The 18,228-nt window shown below is 39.0% G+C and overlaps 1 protein-coding gene across 1 annotated transcript in view; it reads right to left on the bottom strand.

The window, feature by feature from the left end:
• CDH7 (cadherin 7) overlaps positions 1–17,980 on the bottom strand; it is an 85,110-nt gene extending 67,130 nt beyond the window's left edge. The window contains exons 1-2 of the mRNA XM_021544287.3: positions 17,398–17,980; positions 8,118–8,527 (exon numbers count right to left, since the gene is read on the bottom strand). Coding sequence (XP_021399962.2) covers positions 8,118–8,327 — 210 coding nt within the window. The 5' untranslated portion in view covers positions 8,328–8,527; positions 17,398–17,980. The remainder of the gene's footprint in view (positions 1–8,117; positions 8,528–17,397) is intronic.
• Positions 17,981–18,228: the final 248 nt, after the last annotated feature.

Raw genomic sequence — 18,228 nt, 5'->3', positions numbered from 1 at the left:
ATAAATATATTCTTCAATTTTATAAATCTATTTACTGATTTTGGTGATCAGTATCTGTTGACAATGAGCTTCTTCATTGACTAAATTTACACTTGCCTGGAAAGGTTAAGAGTTCCCATTTATACATTGAGCTCAAATGAATTATAGTTCAGTGTTCACAACATTTATTTATATTATGTAAACCACCCCCATGCCTATTTTTAACTGGCTAATCCTCCTTCTTATAACCTTGAAATTATGAAAGATTAAGCATTATGACATCCTCAAACTTCTGCTCTTGGAATAGGCTGGTACTCATACCATGACTGTAGTCTGAACAGTTGGGACAGAATTAGAGTTCTCCTAGAGCACACACTCCACTGCCTTGTGTTAAGAGCTACTCGTCCCTAATTTACATGACAGTAAGTATCTCTTCCAGTGTAAAAGTGACAGAGAAGATGCTGGTAGCATGAGGTGGCTAACAGTTATTCTAAAAGAACTGAGCAACTGAGTGAATTAACATCTTTCTTCTCTTAGCAGTTCCACTGTTAGCACTGTGCTCAGCTATCTCTTCCAAGGAAATGGATAGTGCTGAGAGAATAAGACAATACTTAAGAGTTCCAGTGTATCATCAGTGTGTTTATGTAGAAGCCAGCATATTGCACAAAAAGGAACCATTCCCTGATTTTTTTCAGAATCTTTAAATATATTGTCCCTGGTTCTCCCTTTAAGTGGTTAAAGTTAGCCCTGAAACATTGACATATGTACACAGGTGTTATTTTTATAAATGATTATTGGAAAAAAAAGCAGGGCCAAGAAATTAAGAAATGCAGTATAATATTTAAAAACAAATGTGAAGCAAAGAAGAAATTCAGGAGTAGAATTATGACAAGGAAGCAACAGTCCTGGCAGCACTTTTAGATGCTGATACATGGAAAATACTTAATACATGAAATGAATGTCCAATGAGTTTGTAGACAGACACTTATGGCTAACAGGAGATGTATAAGTGGAAAAAAAAAGGCAACATGAAAAAGGTAGTGTGACAGTAGGCTACAAGATGCAAAACAACAAAGCACATGCAGTCTGATATTTTGAAAGCAATTGGAAAATATCCTTTATCTTTACTGGTCTGAAAAAAGATGTAGCCTTGTACTAACATAGATATTAAAATGCACTTAGAAGTTTCAAACAACTTGGCATCTATAAACACTGGGAGGTAAGAGCTCTCTAATATATATTCATAATGTTTTAAAATGTTGCATGAGTCTCATTTTCAGAAAAAGAAATATTCTATCTTCATAGAAAACAGCACTAGTGACCCACTGTTCTCAAACTATTTTCAGATGTTGATTAACACCATTGTTCTCTGAATTCTGTCGTTGCTTCTTAGTCTGCTATCAATTCTTGCCTTATAAGACCACTGCCTCAGAGCAGGGGTTGTGTTTGCTTGCATTTTAGCTAGGAAAATAATTCATGAATAGACTTCTTTAGTCCTAGAACGATGCAAATACTCACAGTTCCTGATAGCCATAATTTTACAGTGCTGTATTTCTAATGCCATTAACAAAGAACTGTGAGACAAGAGGATGGACATAAAACTGGATGCTGGATGACAGCCAATAACAAGAGCTAAGGGACCAAGTACAATCTCTGAAGATGAAAAGGAGAAGGAATGTCAGCTGAAACAGCATCAGCTTGACTGACATCAGAGCTTTAAATCTCATTCTTTCCTGAAAATAAGGCATTTTCTGATAACCAGCCAAGCATACAGGAACCTCTCATCTACATATAATTGCAAAATTAGCTTTCACTGTTGCTTTTCTATTTTGTCAGAGACTCATAAAATTTAATTTTAAATAATGCCCAAAAGACATCCAGAGCAGAGCACTGCAGGTAGAGCCTCTCATTCTGCTGAAATACAGAAATGGTATTACATGATTACATAAATAGCATGGCTGTGCCATTGAACGAAAAATTGCCATGAGGGCTGCCTAATTTACTGATGTTGTCATCACCTTCACTAACCTTCCTCTTCTGTAATGGCACATATTAAGGATCAATGTTCTATATTATGGAAAGAGATCAAAAAGCTACATGTTCTGGTTCAGTATCCAACTGTAAGTCTCTCAACTCTATTATCACTTTTAATAATGAAATTACATACAAATTGTCTTTTAGTGCTTGGGCTTGTGAAATTGTCATCACTTTAAGTCCTTGGCATAAAACCTTCTCCAGTATCCATTCAGCTATGAGAGAAGAGGTCTTCCAGTAAAGAGAAAAAGAGGAAATTACACTGTAGCTGTTCAGGCTGATGAAATCAACCAGGAAAAGGCAGCAGATTTTAGGTTATCCTTTTGGATAATTCTTCCTCTGTGCTTTAATCTCACCATTCTCCCCAGAGACACTTTAGCCCTGCATGCTAAGGAAGGAACATTTGGATTTTCAGTCATCTTTCAGTTATTCAGAGTAATCCACATAAATTATAGCATGGAATAACACAAAGCCCACAGTGACTATCCAGCGAAGAAAAGTGTGTGATATTTGGACTGGACAGAACAAGTTGAGATGGTAAAGTCATACCTGTGCAGTACACTGAAGCATCACCTCCTCAAGACTTATTCAATACATAAAGCAAGTAAACAGGACTTAACTATTTTGGCTGTTCATTCGTTCCATTTGCAGCACTTGTGATAGGAAAATACTTGACAAGAATGGCATGTCCCATTTTACTTAAAAGGTCAACTGTTATCAGTTTTCATAGCACAGAAAAGCAAAGAGTTTTTGAGATGGATAAATATCAGAAATACAGCAGGTTTTCTTTTTCCTTTTCATAAATGGCCTTCTGGGAGTATATAAAACAACAGTGCTTCAAAGATTACGATAAAAGTAAAGATAACACAAATAGAAAGGGAGGAAAAAATATAACAATAGGGAAGTTTCTTTCTGAGTTATTATGCTGTCTGTTTTCCACACAGAGGCCACAAAGACAGATGAAAAATAGTTGGTCTGATTGTTATGTGTTTGAATGTTTTTTTCTTCCAGAACTACTTGGGGTGGAAAATGAACAAAAATCTGCAGAGCTGTGGGTACTCTCAGCCAAGAGCTTTCTTCCCGAGCAGACATGAACATTTACCTTGCACAGGATGCTTGGAGGGAAAAAAAACACAGGCTGAAGCTGAGCAGAGAGCCCTAATCCCTGTGGGTGCCTCTAGAAGCAGCAGGAGGGTCAGATCCCTCCAGGGAATTGCGCCTGACTAATCTCCTTCACTATGTGCAAGTGAGGCTGCCCAGTTCTTTTTACCTATATTTAGCCCTTGTAATATCACCCCATGTCCCCTCCATTTCCCAAAATGCCAGTAATACTCCCACAGTTCAGTCTGAGTTTGACTGAGTGGCCAGCACTTCCACAGTACTCACTGCCTTAAAGTATTTTAGCAAAGACATTTATTATCCAACTCAGTCAAAATTTGTCAGCCACATCTGAAAATGTCAGGTTACGATTCTATGAAAAGAGCCCTACTGTTGACTGCAGCTGTATGGCCTGAGACAAGGTCATACCACAGAAGAATATAGTATGTAAGTCTGTCACCTTATTGATAAATTCAGCAACACCTTTGAAAAACAATGCATTAATCCTAAACCCTAGTATCCTCCCCTATCCAGTCTCCTTCCCTCCAAAATGAGGAGACTGGAAAAAAAGTACCCACTCTCTATACTAATAATAACATAAACCTCTTACATGGCTGCTTTAAAAACCCATCCTTCCTGTAAGTTCTCTTAAAACTTGTAGAAGTTGCAAATGATCTTAAATGACATAATTTTATAGGAAAAGCTTAAATTCACTTCATTCTTTTCACATCCTCTTCATTCTGTACTACTCCAGGACATAATAATGTAAATATTCACTTTTATGTACTTTTGTCCATGATTGAAAATTGAATCCAACAGGTTTATTTACCTTAAAACAGTCAGAGGATGCAGGTAAAATTGTGTTGGAAGGCAATGACTGAGAAATCTAGGAAACTATAGGCTCTTAGTTTACTTATTTAAAATTTTCTTGATTTTACAATCTAGAAAAGGCAGGTTAGGGGACTTACACTTTATTTTCTCTTACATTATAAATAAAAAACAACACTCAGGGCATCTCACGAGTTCAAAGCATTATTTTTGATAATTAATAGTGAGCCACTCAAAGTTACATACTAATTTCTTGGGTTTGTGCTCAGTCAAGTCTCTGGTTTTTATTTTCAGTCCTTCATATGTTAGTGAGATCTCATGGGAAGTGTTCAACTCAACAAAAAGCTTGAAACTTCCCTGTAACTATACCTAAATTTAGAGCCATTGGAAAAGGAGAGTTGGTTTGGATCCTAAAGAAAACTGTGAAGCCAGCTATCAATCAGCATCTCACATGGAGTTCAAAGACCTGTTTCACTTCTTCAGGTTTGTGTGTGGTTTCTTTTGTTTCTTTGGGTTTTTTCAACTTTTTAATAAGAAAAATTAAATTCTTACTGGGAAAGATTTTGTGTGATTATAATGTTTTTGATGAGACTGACAGTATTGCAGCAGAAAACAAATTAAAACAAATAATAATAAAAACACCCCAACCCATCAGACCAAAAAAGCTCAAACCCTGGATGTCTGATAGTTATGTAACAAAACCAAAAAAGTACCAACAAAATGCTTAAGTTCTACGTTTACTGCACCCTATTTTGCCAATGTGTACCCATGGAAACTTCAATTAGAAGACCATTTTCAACTTTTCAAATAGTCAAGATAATAGCATATTCAACAAAATTTTTCCTAATTTTATGTGCTTACATTTCAAATACTTTAAAACTGCTCTGTGCTATTTTTTTTTTTTGCCCAAATAGATTCCATTACCATAATTTACAAGGAAAATATGGCGTAAGGCATTTTACAAAAATATATTACCAAGCAGTAGTAAACATTTTCCAGAAAACAGAAGCCAGCTATGCTTCAAGCTCAATGAGCATCACAGTTAACTGCCTCACCTCCTACATGGCATGTCTGGAAGAGAATAGTGCCTATCCAAACAATTTAATGCGTTAAACAGTTAAATGCTTCAGCCCTTCAAGTGAACATAACATATGCTGTGCTGACCGGCAGAAAATAATTGTATATGGTTCAGTCCACAATCTGATTACATGTTAAGCATCTCCCAAGAAGTGCTCGAAATTACATCCAAGATGATTAAAATTCATATCACAGAGAGGAAGGACCTAAATTTTAAAAGAAAAGAATAAAAAAAGGCACCAAACTTCTGTCACCTCTGACTCCTATTAGAGTGAAATTAATGGAACTCCTCCAGAGGTTTCTCCAGAGTCCTATGAGAAACAGGCTCTGCTGCCTTAATAAAAAAAAAAAAAAATACATATGCATTTAGGAAGATGAAGAAAGGATGTCCAGAAGGAAGGCTGCAGTGCACCTCAGGTATAGATGTGAAGCCTTGGTAAAAAAGTACATGAAAACACTGAAAAATTAAGGGAAGGACTTGTTCGACTTAGTTGAATAGGAATCCTACTACATTATTTACGAGGAATAGGTCTTTACCCTGCATGATCATGTAATTAAAATGTCAGCATGCAGACACCCAGGAGGACAGAACTAGTGCTGAACACGGAATTAACACTGGTATTTCACAACTCTTGTATGATTTGCCATGTAACCCTAACATCCCCCAAATGCTGCCTTCCAACCAGAATTGCCTAGGGCTTTGTAAAATTGAATAGGGCTGGGGAGAGAGTATTCCCCATTACAGCTCCATTTGCTTGAGTGCTTCTTTTTTATCTCACAGTCCTTAAAAGCTAGAGGAAGGTCCCTCCTTCCTGGGTGTGTAGTTAGATTGGCACCCTGCAAAACATCCTGAACATAAGGCAGTTCAGGACTGGCCTCCCCAGAAGCGGAGCACTCTGCAGAGTCTGGTTCCTGCTTCCACTTCATTTGATGAGAAAAATGAGTTATGAGAGCTTTTTGCTTGCTGCAGCTTCCTCACAAAGAGAAAAAAAAAAATTAAAAAAGGAAAAAAGCAGAAAAAATCTATCCTTCCTATCCAAATCTCAGTCTTCTCTGTCCCTACCTACCTGCAAAGGATTTGAAACAAGAGTAACAATGGTTTTAAGACGAGAAGAGGGGGAGGAATGTGGCTGCTGCTCACTTCAGAGTGGTGCTACACATAATATGCTAAGACACAGAAAGAAATTCACTTCTTCACCTTTTTGCTCCCCTGTGTGGGAATGTGGCTTTGGTCATGATTGCACCTCAGGAGCCACACAGTGAAAAGCCTCTACAGTGAGAAGGTTAGGAACTGGGCACATCTTATCTTACAAGAGGCTCAGCAAGGACTGTGTTTCCAGGAAGATGGGCTTCTTTTTGTAAGTGAAATTTTTTATCTGCTTTTCCTACAAAATGGATTGCTGGTACAAATTCCTGAGCCAACAATTCATACTGCTGATACAAAAACAGGCTGGGCACAGAATGTTTCAGGAAAAAAAAAAAAAAAAGGTTGTGTTTTGGAAGATATCTGCTTGTGAATGCTAGGACTCTTGCAAAGGATGGGAAAGAGCAGACTGTGAAGATAAAAATAACCACATGCATGCAAATATCATTTACTACAGCACTACCACAGCATTTTTGGCCATAATATAGAAATCGACTGAATATGAGAATTACTATAGATCAAAACTAGTCTTCACTTGAGTATTGCAAGATGCTTCTTTTCCAGGAGAGAAATTCAAATTTGCAAGCCACACTTCTTTTTTTATCAGTGGGAAAGAATGCCAACTAGACCATTTCCAGAGCCACAAGAGAAACTCCAGCCTGGGGACAAATTTGCCTAAAAGACAAACCCACAAGGCAACAAGCAGCTGTATGATATCAGATTGGATATTGCTGCATAATATAAAACTTTACCAAAACTTTCAAGACCACTGTAATGTCACCACAAGATGACGTTTCTGATTCTAGCACACCTTTCTTAATGGTTCAATTATGCAAAGTACCAATCCCAATTCAGAAAAGCACCTAAACACAATGATAGCTGTAATCATGAAAGCAGTTCCCTATTTAACTTGATTATTCAGTTGGAATGTAAATTCTAAGTGCTTAACTGCATTAACACAAACATCAAGGTTTTGTCTCAGTAGGATGAATTAAATAAGCTGAAATTCATTGCACTGGTATATTTGAAGCAGTGGATTTCAGATTACTTCATCTCTTTTTCTGTAAGTGTGCTGTTGTGCCAAAAAAAGCTGTCACTCCCTTGTTTTCTATGCATTTGCTGTATTTTAATGAGAAACTCTATTTATTGATTCTGATATTACCGAGAAAATGGGTTTTCCTTTCAAAAAGATGATTACACATAAATGTTACAGAGAAACACAAGAGGGGGTTTTGTTTTGTGGGCTTTTTTTTTTTCCTCTGCATAATTGCTGAAGGCAGCATATTACCCACTAGCACAAGGCAGTAAATGAGCTAAGTCCCGGATTCACAGCTGTGCTCAGTGTGCTCCATGTGCAGTGATGGGCACTCAGAAAGAGCCATTTGGGATGCCCTGATGTAAAAGGGCTGGCTCTCTGCTGGACCTGTGCCCATCACAGGCGAGGTAAAGCCACAAGGCTGTGCTATGCACAGAAGACAGTGAGGCCCCCAAGGTGCCAATCTGCCAGCCAGGCAATGTCAAAGAAAAAGGAGTAATGCAGACATGCCCTCCTTTTCACTCATCACACCCACAGATGCCTGATTCTTTCTCTTTTGTTTTCAGTAATGCTGAGATTTAGGGAGCAAACAACATGATATAGAACTTATTTTCTGGGACTAACTGTTAACTCTTAAAAAAGAATACTCATCGTTATCTTCCTCTGTTTTAAAGCCTCATATAAGTTATAAACATTTTCTTTCTATCAGTGGTGGCAAAACACTTTCATTACTGTCCTGTTAAACAAGCAGTACTAATATGTAGAGTTCTTAGAGAAAATTGCAACAGGAACCTTGCATTCTTATGAGAATGCAATGTGTTGCTGTTCTGGACTAACAGAATTACCATTTTTTTATTGCATCATATAAACACATCAAAAAACAAGCATCTGCACCCTCCAAAGTTTATTTAAATCCCCTACCTTTCCTACATAGAGTGGGTCTGTACCCATGTATTCTTCCAGCACAAAGAACTGATTCCACACCCAGCTGCGTTTGGTTCTTGTCCTCCCTGATTGAAAATAGGGCTTTGACCTGGACCTTGTCATCTCTGCTTGATTCATCCCAGAAAGACACAGGAAAAGAGCTAGTATCTGAAGAAAATGGCAAAACTCCACTTTGCCCAGCTTCATCTTTTTTTTTTTTTTTTTTTTTTCCCCTCGGTGAAAGAAAAAACCTTGACCAAAGCAGGCACAATTCCAGTTGTCTCAGTAGCTCTAGCTTTCGGCAGAGTGTCAGCTGGGAGTCCAGAGATAATAATCTGCAGAGTGGCTGGTTGGAAGATGTCACCACTGCTGAATAGCCTTCACCAAAGAAATGGTGTAATGGGTACCTATCCAGAAAAAAGACAAGAACTTTGTCAGAATTTTAGTTTTTTTTTAGAGAATGCAAATTCTTTGCAGCTTTCACATCATGCATCAAAACTGTTTATTCATTACTTTTCTCCTCATCAAGACATAAATCTCTCAGAGTTTATAGCAAACTTCTTGGATGGCATTGCTACTGCTGATAAAACTGTATTTATAGCCATAAAGTTTTCTCCTAAATGTTCTCTTAATACACTGGTTTCTTCCAGTATAAATGCTAAAATTGTTTCTCTTTAAAATAATCAGAGTAGGTGTAGTTATTTACAGGTTTGATATTTTCTCTTCAGTCTGCTATGGTCTGCTTTACTTGCCATTACTGTGATATAATTACAAACCAGATAAAGGCAGCAAGTTGTAACAATGTAAGGGATATATCCCAGCTTAACTCTCTCCCATATAACTCAAAAGTGAAATGAAGGAATATAAGATGAATCAGAACAATTTGATTGATTCTTAGTCACAGTACACCAGATGCTATGATTTGTTCTGATCTGAACCTGACCCGGTAAAAAGCCCTGAGTCTCCCCACTCCATTTCACTGCATTCCTAAAGCAAATGTCAGACACTGTAAGAAATATGTTAGACTACTTTATATATTTATACCGAAATATGCCCAGAAAGTTCAGAAGATAATGTCATTTTGCATTTTCAAGGAAACCTTGATTTATTTACAAATGGTTTTCCAGAACTAACAAATGTAAATCAGTTTTTATTTTAAAATATAATCATTTAATAACTCAAATGACTTATTAATAAAAAATATTTTTTTAGGAAGACAGACTTCAATGCTCAAAACTCTTTTCTGTCTTTTATGACTGTGAGCCTTCTCTGCCCATGTAAAAATGTATACTTAGTATAATGTTTTTAAAAGTATAAATTCTGTCAGCCACAACCAAACATAGCTTCGTCTTTTGGAAGAATCACCAGATAAGCAAAGCTGTCTCTTATACAGACATCCTCCTTGTCCAAGTGAGCAATAAGGGAGACAAGAAGCATTTGCAAAGTGCCAAACATGAAGTGGAAATAAGAATGAAATTAAAATAGATAACGGCATTAATTTGGAGTGAACTGCTGCTACTTAGGAAGCCACAGAAGAAAGAAGATTTCATCCTTTATACTTTTAATTAATCTAAAAAGGCTAGACATTAAATCACATACACATTAAACACTCTGGACTGATTATCATAGTCCTACCCATTACTACTAAAACTGAGTGAAATGCAATATCCACTATCTGTTTTCAGTATGTCAGGCTCTTTCAGCTGCAGAATGCCTATGCATTGTGCTGCCAAAGGTACCTAGAGGGCAGAAACATGAAACAAATAAAAAGCTCTTCTGATTACAGACCGTGTTTAAAGCCTTTTATTGTAATCCCTTCTGTGGTACTGCCCTGCACCAGAAAGGCTTTGCTTAGAGGCTGGTGGGATAAACCACAAACCCACTGAGCGTGTTTGCTAAGCAGCAGCAATTTGAAAGCTTCCAAATAGGAAAATCCAGTGTCTCCCTACAGGCAAAATTAAAAGAATAGGCAAGCCTTACCTAAAGACCCTAATTTTGAAAACATGATGCTACGGTTATAAAAGACATCACTCTAACATGGACCAAAATTCTTGCCACATCAGGATTAACAAGCAGGTTTCATCCTATTTAGAAGAGCCTAGTTTGAAATTATTAATCCCAACTAGTCATAACTCAATTTTGATCTGGCCCTTTGGGTAAATCATGACCATATGATAGTAATTACTGAGAGGGCTGCCAATGAGTGTTAAGGAAGTAGCTGTGCATTCCCTGTGATATTTTCACTTCCTACTGCTCTGTTCAACTATAGTGTTGTTCGTAGTAGAGGCTGTTTATGCATCCTTGATTTCCCTTAAGTTACATCATGTTAAAGACATCTGATATTGATAAACTGTCAGTTTATTTCAGAGAGGCAGCAGATTGTTATTTAACAGAGATAAAAATACAAAATGGATTTTCTTAAGAAATGTCAGTAAAACATTTACAATATGTTAAAGTCTTTTCACTAAGCAGTTTGAAATGCCTTGTTCTTGCTCAGAACAGACATTTCAAACCTAGAATTGCTCTAACCTTTATCTCGAACAGTGTTCTCTTATATCCTTTCTTTTACACCTGCAGGAAAGTATGAAAGCCACCATATGGAGTGCCATGGTCCCCAGCCACACGCCACAGCACAGAACTGAAAAATGCACCCAAAATACCAACTGAAAAACAGTCCATATGCTAGACAGCACAATCTGATGAAAAGCAGAATAGTCACACCTCCTGGAAAAAAAAAAACGTTGTTTTGGTTTACTCATTCTCAAATACTTTCACCACACAGACTCCAAAATTCCAATTATTTTTATTCAGCTGTGTGGCAGCACTTTCTGCTCTGAAACACTCTTCCCTCCCTTTTTTTTTTTCTTCTTCAGGGTAAGTATTCCTATTCCTCTTAAAGCCCCTTTTTTTAGGTTTTTTATTTATAGTTCTTCCAGCACACTGCCTTTTATATGTGATAACCTCCAAAAGCAGAAGTCTCTTGTATTTAAAATCATTTCTGTTTTGGGAATAATTCTTTATTAAATTGCATTTCATCACCTTTCTTACTGAGATGGATGGATGGATGGATGGATGGATGGATGGATGGATGGATGGATAGATAGAAAGATAGATAGATAAGATAGATAGATAGATAGATGATAGATAGATAGATAGATAGATAGATAGATAGATAGATAGATAGATTAGATAGATAGATAGATAGATAGATAGATAGATAGATAGATAGATAGATAGATAGATAGATAAGATACATACATACATAGACACACATTTTATATAGATTTTTTGGATTAATTTTTCCAAGCATAACTAGCACTTCAACATCACCTGTTCTATGATGTCAATAAGTCCACAAGACCACATAAGCAGCATCACAGCATTCATAAAATTGAAAACTAAGAGGTATTGCTGGTGGTTTTTTCTTCATTAAGTCACAGCTTGAGTGTTCAGGGTTGCACTTGCAGCAGTGGATAAAACTAACACTGACAGTGACAGAGGTTATTCAGTACTCTGATTCCAGTGTCTTCACTGTCATCTGTGTTTGCTGACTTGAGTGTGATGGCAAAACTGACTTGCGACTACTTTGTACTTTTTGTTTAAAGATGCTCTTTTACAAAATACTATCTCTTTCTGCACAAACAAGATTCAGAATATACAAAACTGAGAAATATTTACACCTTTAATTGGTATCATTAACTACCCTAGAATTGCAAAGGTACCCTTTGCAATTTGTTTCTGATCTCCCAAATGCTACTCCCCTCCCCAGATAGGGGTAAACCAAATCATATCTCCCGATTCACAGTTTGCCAACCTAAAAAGTAACTTAGGCCTTTAAAAATAAAATTGTCTGCTACTGTATATAAAGCATTAAGGTCTAGCTTTCACATCTCAACTTGTTTTCCCTTTTTGCTTTACATGTAGTCCTGGCAATTACAAATATGAATACTACAATATGGTGTGTAATTTCGAGCGTATGTTATGTGATCTGCACAAGGTAGCATGCAAGGTGCATGTCTTAACTGAGCAGTAACATGCTGTCCAAGTGAACAACCCTAAGAATAAAAAAAAAAACTCACAAAACCCAAAAAACCCATAAAAAATCCATTGGATTTCCAAACTCTCATGTTTATGTTGCTAAATAGCTGGCTGATACATAAAACCTTGGACTGAAGAATACACATTTGAAAAAAATATTAACCTTTTAATTAAATATACATAATCAATTTTACATTTTCCCCATCTGCTGTAAAAAATTTAATCTATATTTAAGCCACAGTGTACTGGTACACTACTAATCTGAAAAATGTTACTACTCTACTTTGCCAAAACAATCTGGTAATGTCAAAAAGACACTATTATGCACTGTCTCCAAGGGGCAATCTTGATTTGTTGAAAATATTCAGATCATGAATAAGATCCTCAACTTAAAGGAATAGTCCCCCTCACTGAAAGCAATTAAGGGTAATTTACACCCACTGAAAATCTCTCTGAATATTTTGCTTCACTCCATAATTTCTAAAACAACTCATCATAGTGTTCATTGTTTGCATGTCACAATGAGAACCAATAGATAAGGACAAGTTTTCAGTCTCAGAGATGTCATCCTGGAAGCTCTCCTTCCCCATATCTGAGATTTCCCCAGCCCTGTAGGGCAGTTTGCTGAATGCTCTTGAGATCATCTTTGCATCACCTAACCTTTGCAGCCAAAATGCAAATTCCTGCAGACTTCTGCTCACACATCGCTACCAGTGTCACAATGCCAGCTTAATCTATGAACCATATCATTTTCCTGTCAACCTCTTCAACCCAACAGAGGATTTTGTCCTTCAGCATATTTTGTCCCAAAGTGCTTCTAATGAGTAAAATGCTTCAGGAAGAAGTGGAAATCCAAGCCCTTTTCCATTACTAAACTCCATCAGTCTGGATTGCATTACTCTAGTTTGAAATCTCACTATCAGCCACTCATTGAAGTTGTAACTGAAGAGTTTACCACTCCAATTTTATTGCCTTCTCTTCCCTCATCCTCCCTCCTGCCCCATTATTCTCTTTTCATCAGATTTCTTCAATTTTTGATACCATTGCAAAATTTACTGTGCAAATATGGACCTTACTGACTGAGCAGCCACCACCTGCTTGTAAATCTTGCATTAGCTTGGTCAACAATGCACAGTTATTCCATGGAGTTTTTTGGTATTTTCTCTACTTCAGTCATTCAGTAAAGTCAGAACCAGGGTGTTGAAATACTTCCAAGGGTGACTGTTGCCACTGGATCTTGAACCATGATCCCTTAAACAAAGTAGAACCAGCAGGTGAGCTGGACTGCTCTCACTGAAATATTTATGCTTTGACATTCAATTTTGCAATGCCCATTGGACAGGGTGCTACATTTAGTGGCAGAGAAACTTCCCCTTTGTTATAAACTTGCAGCTCCTCCATGTCACATATCCTAAATATTACAGGATACTCCTTCACATGATGTGGTACTTGAAACAAAAAGGTCTTGAGAAGATAACATGTCTAATTACAATGTCGATTACAATGTCTGGTTATCACTTTTTTTCAGAGAAAGAAAAAAAGAAAAGGAGGGTGCCTTGGAGCAAGTGAGGTGGAGACCCTGTGATGAAATGAAGCTCTGCAAGTCAAGGCAGTACGATGAAACCTATTAACTCCCTGTGCCAGATGACATTACAACTACAGACCACAACCTCCTGCCGCTAACTGGCCTAAATATTCACATGGGAGATCTGTAAATGTAGTGCACATCCTGCAGTCTGCATCTGGTTATCAAGCAAGAAACTATCATTGCTCCAAACATATGGCACTGTTACACTAAACTGGCTCCAATACCCTCTGACTCAGGTGAAAGAACCTGATGAGATGACAGAAAAACACTAAGCACACTGCAAAAAATTATATGGCTTTAAAAAATCATAAAGAAAACCAGGCAACAGCTTTTGGTCCTTTATACTGCTCTGCAGTTGATCATAATATTGCACGTGTCTAGAGTGCTAAATTGTTTGCATTCTTGGTAAGTTTTTCTTCCCCGTACAAACTTAGCAGAAGAAAGATCTTTTTCTTCTATCATTTTCACCATGTGAAAGGGTTTTATTGGTTTTTCACCTTGCTATGGTGAATTTAAATACCTAAGCTGCTGGGAAGGATTATGCTAATTTGATCAGTTATTGAAAAGAAACACCAGCAGTATTTTTGGATCTGGGACCAATCAAGGCAAATATTTAAATTTCCACAAGCTCAATTTTTGCAGCCTCATTTCAGCTAAAGAACGTCACATAATGCCTAGGGATGACTTTCTTGCAGAACTGCTGAATTCCCAGAGGAGGCACTCCTGCATCACTGCTTAGAGTTAAGCCTGGTTTGACAGGAAGAACTGAAGTAACCATCTATTTTATGCCCCCTTCCTCAGATAGAATTTAATGATTTTTATTGCCACAAGAAAACAATACCCAGTAGTAGCATGAAAGCGTACATGAAAAAGAAACGTGTGTGATAAACTAAAGGAAAAGGAATGGCTCAAGAAAGGCCTTCATTGAAGAACCGCTGAACAAATCAGATACTGAAGTCAATAGACTGAAAACACACACAAAAACTTACTAGACATCACTAGGACTAACTCCCAAGCAGTATATTCATCTGTAAACCACTTGAAGTTTAAAATATTTTCTATTTTCATCACACATCAGAGTCAATTTGTGAGTTGAATCCCTTTGAGAAAAGCTTAGTCAGGTTTATAGCAAAGTAGGAATATAAGTTGGACTAGAACAATAGGTCTTGCATTAGTAATGATTTTCTTCAGTCAAGTCTCTGACTGCTGAGGAAAGATAGAAAAATGTGGGCATGTGTACGTACACACAGTAATAAGTGAAAAGAATAGGCGAATATCTATGTGGATATTGTATCCATTCTTCTCATCAGAAAATTCACAGTTAATCCGCAGCTGTACATATGCTTTAAAATTACCCCTTTACATTAAAAAATAAGAATATTTTGCTACTAAATCAATAGCAAATAATCAATAGTGCCTTGCTATTAAATCAATGAAAGTAGACTTAGGAGAGTTGTGAGGCTGTCATCTGACTTTTAACACTATTCTAATGACCCACATTAGCCTTTAATTACAGTAAAGTCTCCCATTATAAGGGTGAAATGTTCCTTGATTAAAACTGCAATCTTTAGTGGCTTTTTGCAAGAAAATAGGTGATATTACTGATGCTTGTATTTTCACTCACATTAACTGACACACATTTCTAACATGCAGTGGTAGCTCAGATTATTACCTTTGATATATTCTTAATATTCCTGGTAGTTTTAAATCTTTATTGAGTACTCAAACCCTTAATATTACTTAACTTAATAGTAAAAGCTGACAGAGTTAGGCCCTCCCTTACTGTGGATTTTACTGCAATTGTTTTTTGAATTTTACTTAGCCTTTCTTCATGACCCTGAAAAAAGCGTGTGTCTAGATGTCTAGATTAGATCCCCTGGTAGTTGCAGACAGAAAAGCTATAAAATTTTGTAAAAGGACTTAAAAATAATAGCACATTTGGTCTCTAGATAGTTCTTTTGGGTTTTTTAAGTGGGTTTTGTGTTCTTTTTTTCTCCCAAAGATGGTAACACACCCGTTGCACTGAACTAGCTCTGATGAGACACAATTACCATTTCCAAATATCCTCACCTCACTTCCACATCGTTAAAACTGTTATAATATTGCCGAGAAAAAATCAGCATCACTTTACAGCTGATCTTTATCTATTGACCTGTTGTACCTTCTGAAGCTACATAGTAAGCAAACTTAATTTAGTTATGCAACTTTCATGCTACTGGCCATCTGAACAGCTCTGCACCTGGGGTTATGTAGACCCACCTTTCTCAGAAACAAAGTACCTAGCTTTCATCAGTAACAATTCCCTGCAAACTCAAATAATGTATCACAGAAACAATTAGTAGATATAATAAAGATAGAAAAGTAAAGTCATGCATCAATACCAAAAAGAGAATGTTTCAGAAACTGGCATGCTCAAGAGTTTGGCTCTTTTATGTATTTATTTATTTGTCCTGGAAAAGCAATTTATTTTCTGCAAAGCTGCACAATCATCTATGTTTTAGCTGAAAAATTGCAAGTCAGTATGTCTTGTTAGAGAGACTATGAAGTATATTCTGCCCTTTCAAGTCTCTGGTTTGGCTTGAGCAAGTTATCTATCAGAACACAAGATTTTATCCTTGCAAGAGGGAAAGATGAAAGTATCAGCATTTCAATTCCCAGAATCAGAGCACATCACAATTATCCATCTCCCATCCTTTCCCACACCCCAGGCAAGGCATCGTTTGTAGAATCTTGGCTCACCTGAACTACTTCACCTTTTGAAAGCAGTATAAAGACTAAACTGTATCTCAAAAAGGGATATTTTTTGCCTCTATTAGCAATTACAAGTCTGAGGACCCAGATGATAACCTCTTGCTACTGGTGTACACAGCCTATCGTAGGAAAGCAGGACATGCCTGTGTGTGGATATGTGGATGGATTGGGGGACAGGGTGGAGGGGGAAGGGTCAGCATCAGCCAAGCACTGCAGAGCTAGCCTTACTAGCTGAATACTAATCAAAGAAACAGCTCCCCTAATTTCAACATTTGCAAACTCTAGAACATCCTTGACATAGAAGGACAAAAGCTCTGGGAAATAACTCAGGAAATTTCATTGTCTATGTAAAATTTTGCACTGTAGCATCACTGCCAGGCTTCAAGCCAAGCAAGACAGCCGCTTTGGCTTGGCAGAACGGACTGAGACTGTCAGGACTTTGGGCTGCCTATATTTTGCAGAAGTCTGTGGTCCTCCCTTCCCCCACCCCACTTCCCCACTTGTCCGTGAGACCGTGAGACTTCTCCAAAGAGTCAAGAGTGATGCTATTGTTCTCTTATTTCTCAGAAGGTGCACACGCGCCTATAATCCCGGTGCTCTCACTTTCCACCGTTTCCCCACCACACCAGGTGTTGTGTGCTCCCGCGGCCGGTCCCAGCCGCGCTGACCGGGCCGCCCCCAGCCCAGGGAACGCCAAACTTACGGCCTCGGCCGCGCCGCCCCCGGCGGCTCCGCAGAGCCGCGGCTCCGCTCCGGGCAGGAGCCGCTCCGGGGCGAGCGGGCGCGGAGCGGCAGCGCACAGCCCTTTCCTGCCCTGCTCCGGCCGCCCTCTGCCTACACGGGAGGAGAGCGGAAAGGGGAAGGAAGGCGAGGAAAGGCACAGGTGCAGCCAGCACTTACCTGCTCTCCCTTTCCCTCGGCTGCCCAGCGCGGTGAGTATTTTAATTCCAAGGGCCGGCGGTGCCTCCGCGGGGAAGTGCTGGCGGGATGCTCCCGAGGTGGGGGGGGCTGCGGGCGGCGGGGCGCCCACCGGGCATGGGGGCTGCGCGCCCGCCCGCGCACTCGCCCGCACCCGCGGGGATGCGAGCGCTGCCGCTGCTCCGCTCCTCCTCCTCCACGGCACGGCGCGGCACTGCACAGGCAGCCGCTGGGCACACGATGGGAGAAGTGGGTGCCGGTGCCAAGCCCAGCTCCGACTGGGTGCGGATCGTGGCTGCGGGAGGAGGAGGAAGAGGAGGGAGGGAAGGAGCGGGGAGGGAGGGAGAAAGCAGAGGAGGTGGGAATGCTGCTCTGGGCAGGGGATATCACGGCTCGGTGGCTGGAGCCGGCTGCCAGCTCCGTCCGAGGGCGCGCGGAGGCGGCGCAGGGACTCTTTGTACCTCCCGAAGACCCAGCGGTGGCTATTGAAGCGGGATCCAGGGAGCAAGCAGCCTGCCCGGCCCCACTACTCCCCCCCGCCTCTTCTCCTCCTCCTCCTTGACAGGATATACAGATGGAGTCCTTTGGATAAAAATCAGAAGCCGGGCTAGGGGGTGGGGCGGGAACCAATCTCTCTCCCTATTTGCATTTGAAACAGGGAGTTGAAGGAGAGACTTCAAGATTTTTTTAATATATATATATATAATTCTTTTTTTTTTTTTTTTTTTTTTACTTCTCCCCCTTACAACCCACCACGCAATTTGTCCTACAAGCTGCGACTGAGCTTCCGAGGCATGAAGACGAAGTCGCAAA

The sequence above is a fragment of the Lonchura striata genome, chromosome 1, assembly GCF_046129695.1.
Source record: "Lonchura striata isolate bLonStr1 chromosome 1, bLonStr1.mat, whole genome shotgun sequence".
NCBI lineage: Eukaryota > Metazoa > Chordata > Aves > Passeriformes > Estrildidae > Lonchura > Lonchura striata.
The sequence above is the reverse complement of the archived record's forward strand: the minus strand, read 5'-3'. Positions and strand labels throughout refer to the sequence as shown.